At 33.7% G+C, this 2,871-nt stretch overlaps 1 protein-coding gene across 3 annotated transcripts; it reads right to left on the minus strand.

Moving 5' to 3' along the window:
• LOC109331971 (protein LOL1-like) lies at positions 331-2,633 on the minus strand. Of its 3 annotated transcripts, none has more exons than XM_019566798.1 (6): positions 2,140-2,633; positions 1,353-1,466; positions 1,126-1,239; positions 843-952; positions 574-633; positions 331-502 (listed from the first exon to the last, which is right to left on the minus strand). In XM_019566798.1, exons 1-5 carry the CDS (start codon positions 2,198-2,200, stop codon positions 595-597), a joined length of 438 nt encoding a protein of 145 aa, XP_019422343.1. In that variant the 5' UTR covers positions 2,201-2,633; the 3' UTR covers positions 331-502; positions 574-594. The 3 variants fall into 3 exon arrangements, with proteins under 3 accessions (XP_019422343.1, XP_019422342.1, XP_019422344.1); XM_019566797.1 differs by having other exon boundaries at positions 331-633; positions 2,140-2,286; positions 2,414-2,632; XM_019566799.1 differs by having other exon boundaries at positions 331-633; positions 2,140-2,283; positions 2,412-2,632.

Genomic DNA, 2,871 nt, shown 5'->3' on the forward strand with positions numbered 1-2,871 from the left:
AATTCATTTTGGTTCGTGACAATGTAATTACTTGTTGCTTTAATTCCTGAGAGATGTGAATTACATGTTTAGTCCCTGAAAGTATATTCTGTCAGTGTTAGCCACTTTCAGGGATGTGTAATTTCTATCTTTCTAACACTAGTGACTACAGTACTATTTATTCTCTCTATTGCTTTTTCAGACTAAGATGTTATTTTGTCTTATTGAACCTATCAACCCATGTGATATTTCATTTGAAAGCAGAGATTTTCTTGTCGTACTTGGACCTTTTGCAGATTGCAGAAGATTATCCGATAGAAATTAATGGTCGTTCAATTTTCATAAACAAAATATAAGCAATAAAAAAGAAACATTATCTATAAAGATACGAATTTTACAATAGCACTCAATCAGGAATGTTATCATAAATAGTTATTCGCACACCCAGTAATACCAAAATTATTTTTAATAAAAACACTCAAAAGGTAAAATAGCTCTATACATGTGAAGAGAATTTCCTCTGCCACCAGATATGCACTCCTTATTCCTCTCTAGGGCGATATATTACTAGCAAAACCAAGTTTGTGGAGTCTGTGATGATTTCTACAGTAAAATTTAGGTGCTGAGTTTCTGCTCAATGGTGCTTGCTGAGGCCTGCATCATTCAGTAAACTAGTGTAAAACAATGCATATATTAGAAAGATTCTATTGTTCTACTTATGCTCATACAATTTATAAAACACTTTTCATATTACCAAAGAGAAAAATATCCAGTAACTGACTAGAAAAATATGGTATTTGCTACTGTATAAAGCTTTTATTCATTATAAAAGAAAAGAGGAAACATATGCCCTTTTTACTGACCCCAATTGATGTTACATGACTGCAAACTGCACATTTCACAGATCTTGCTCCATATTGGTACATTAGTAGCATCTTACAGTTCCCACAGTTAACATGTGCCACTTGATTTGCTGTTACAATGCACATACATTTGATGCTTAGTCACAGAGTATGACTCTGAGAATCTTTGTCCATATATGTATTGTACAGATTCACTATCTGTCCATATACATGCATACACAATAGTGCAACAGACACAAATACAAAATCTTTAAAGTTCATTAGGCCATTGATAGTTCAATACCTTCCAAAGCTAGATTGACTGTGTGACAACAAGAGCATTGGACACTTGTTGCGCCGCGGATATACATGAGTAAAGTGTGACAGCCTCCACAAACTAGCTGGGCCATTTCTGTTCCTGTGCACATAAATATTTGTGGTTTATAGCACCATATTCAGTTGATTGAATAGAATGATATTGAACTTGTAAGTAACCAATATATCAGGAATTAGAGAGAAATTGCATCATACCAGGAGGGGGCACTGCTGTGACTGCTTTGCAAACAGCACAGCACACAGATGTGGCTCCAATTGGATACATGAGAACAATTCTACACCCAGAACAGACAAGTTGACTCTGACCACCTGGTTACCAAGGAAGGTTTTAACATAAATTATTTTGAAGTAGCAGATAAATGACCACACGTTACTTGGTATTGTGATCCCACGTTTACCGATCCTAAGTAAAATCTCGATTTTAACTACCATGATAGCAACAAAGGTTCCAGAATTAATCATGTATTCAAGAAAGGTCCAATTTTTAAATGACTAGCCAGACTAGGTGAGAAATTGGACTACTTGGAGAACTTAATTTAAAATATATATATAACCAGCTATCTACAATTAATATATTCCACAAAAATTAGAGTCTAAAGAATTTCACTGAATACATCATCTGATTCAAACACATCCCTCTAATGGCATTACCTCATGCCAAATTAAAGTGTACATTTGCTGAAAAAAGTAAAACTAGCTATAGTCAAAGCTAAGTTTTTTGTACAACATATTGACACATAATTTTCTGTTCCTTTTTGTTTTGTTTGTATTTTTGAAATGTATGTGAGAGAGTGATAACTATTCCTTGTGTTAAAAATGATGTTCAAAAGTTAATATTCACATAACAGGACTGATAATCAAATGGTAAAAAACTGTGTAGTTATGAAGTGATTGTGCACCTCTAAACATATATGTTAAGCATTATTCCTCAAATTCATAACCAACATCAATAAGCAAAGCAAGAATAGAGAAAGCAAGATACCATTTGTTGTAGGTGAATATGGAGCTGGGGTTGTGGGATAAGGGGCAAGTGGAACTGGCATTATAAAGGGTATCAAAATATTATCCTTCTCTTCCAAACTCTACACTGAGAATTAAACTCCTTCTCCCATTTTTACTACTAGTCCTGAAAACAGTGGAAAGTAAGTGACACACTCACATACATGATGATATATGCAATAAAAAGGTATGAGAAATGAACCATAATCTTCATCAATACAAGTTAACATAATTCTGAAGCAGAGTCAGTGAAACCTTGAAGCAGATAAGCTAATAGTGAAATGAGAAGCTTCCTTTATTCCCTTAGAAGGCCATGCATGAAGCTAGAGGGAATGAAGGAGCCCAGAAAAAGAGAAGCTTTAAGGCTCTGTCACCAGAAATGAAATTCAGTTCAATAATGTGCAAGTGTTAAGTGGGGCAAACACATATTCCCTTCACAACTTGTTGCACATGAAGTGGAAAGACAAAGAAAAGAAATAGACCTATCAATAGAAGAGAACATTATAATATATAATAAAAGTAATTAATATATAAACTGACACTGTAATATTTTTTACATGGTCGATATATCATTCACCGTTCATATGTTAACTACTAATTAATACAAATTAATTAATGGTGAATGATGTGATATAAATGTAAAAACTTTACATTATTAGTGTATTGACATTAAATTTGTAATAAAAAGGCTGCCCTAGGGACACCATTCCCCTTC

This window comes from Lupinus angustifolius, chromosome LG17 (assembly GCF_001865875.1).
Source record: "Lupinus angustifolius cultivar Tanjil chromosome LG17, LupAngTanjil_v1.0, whole genome shotgun sequence".
In the NCBI taxonomy this organism is placed as follows: Eukaryota; Viridiplantae; Streptophyta; class Magnoliopsida; order Fabales; family Fabaceae; genus Lupinus; species Lupinus angustifolius.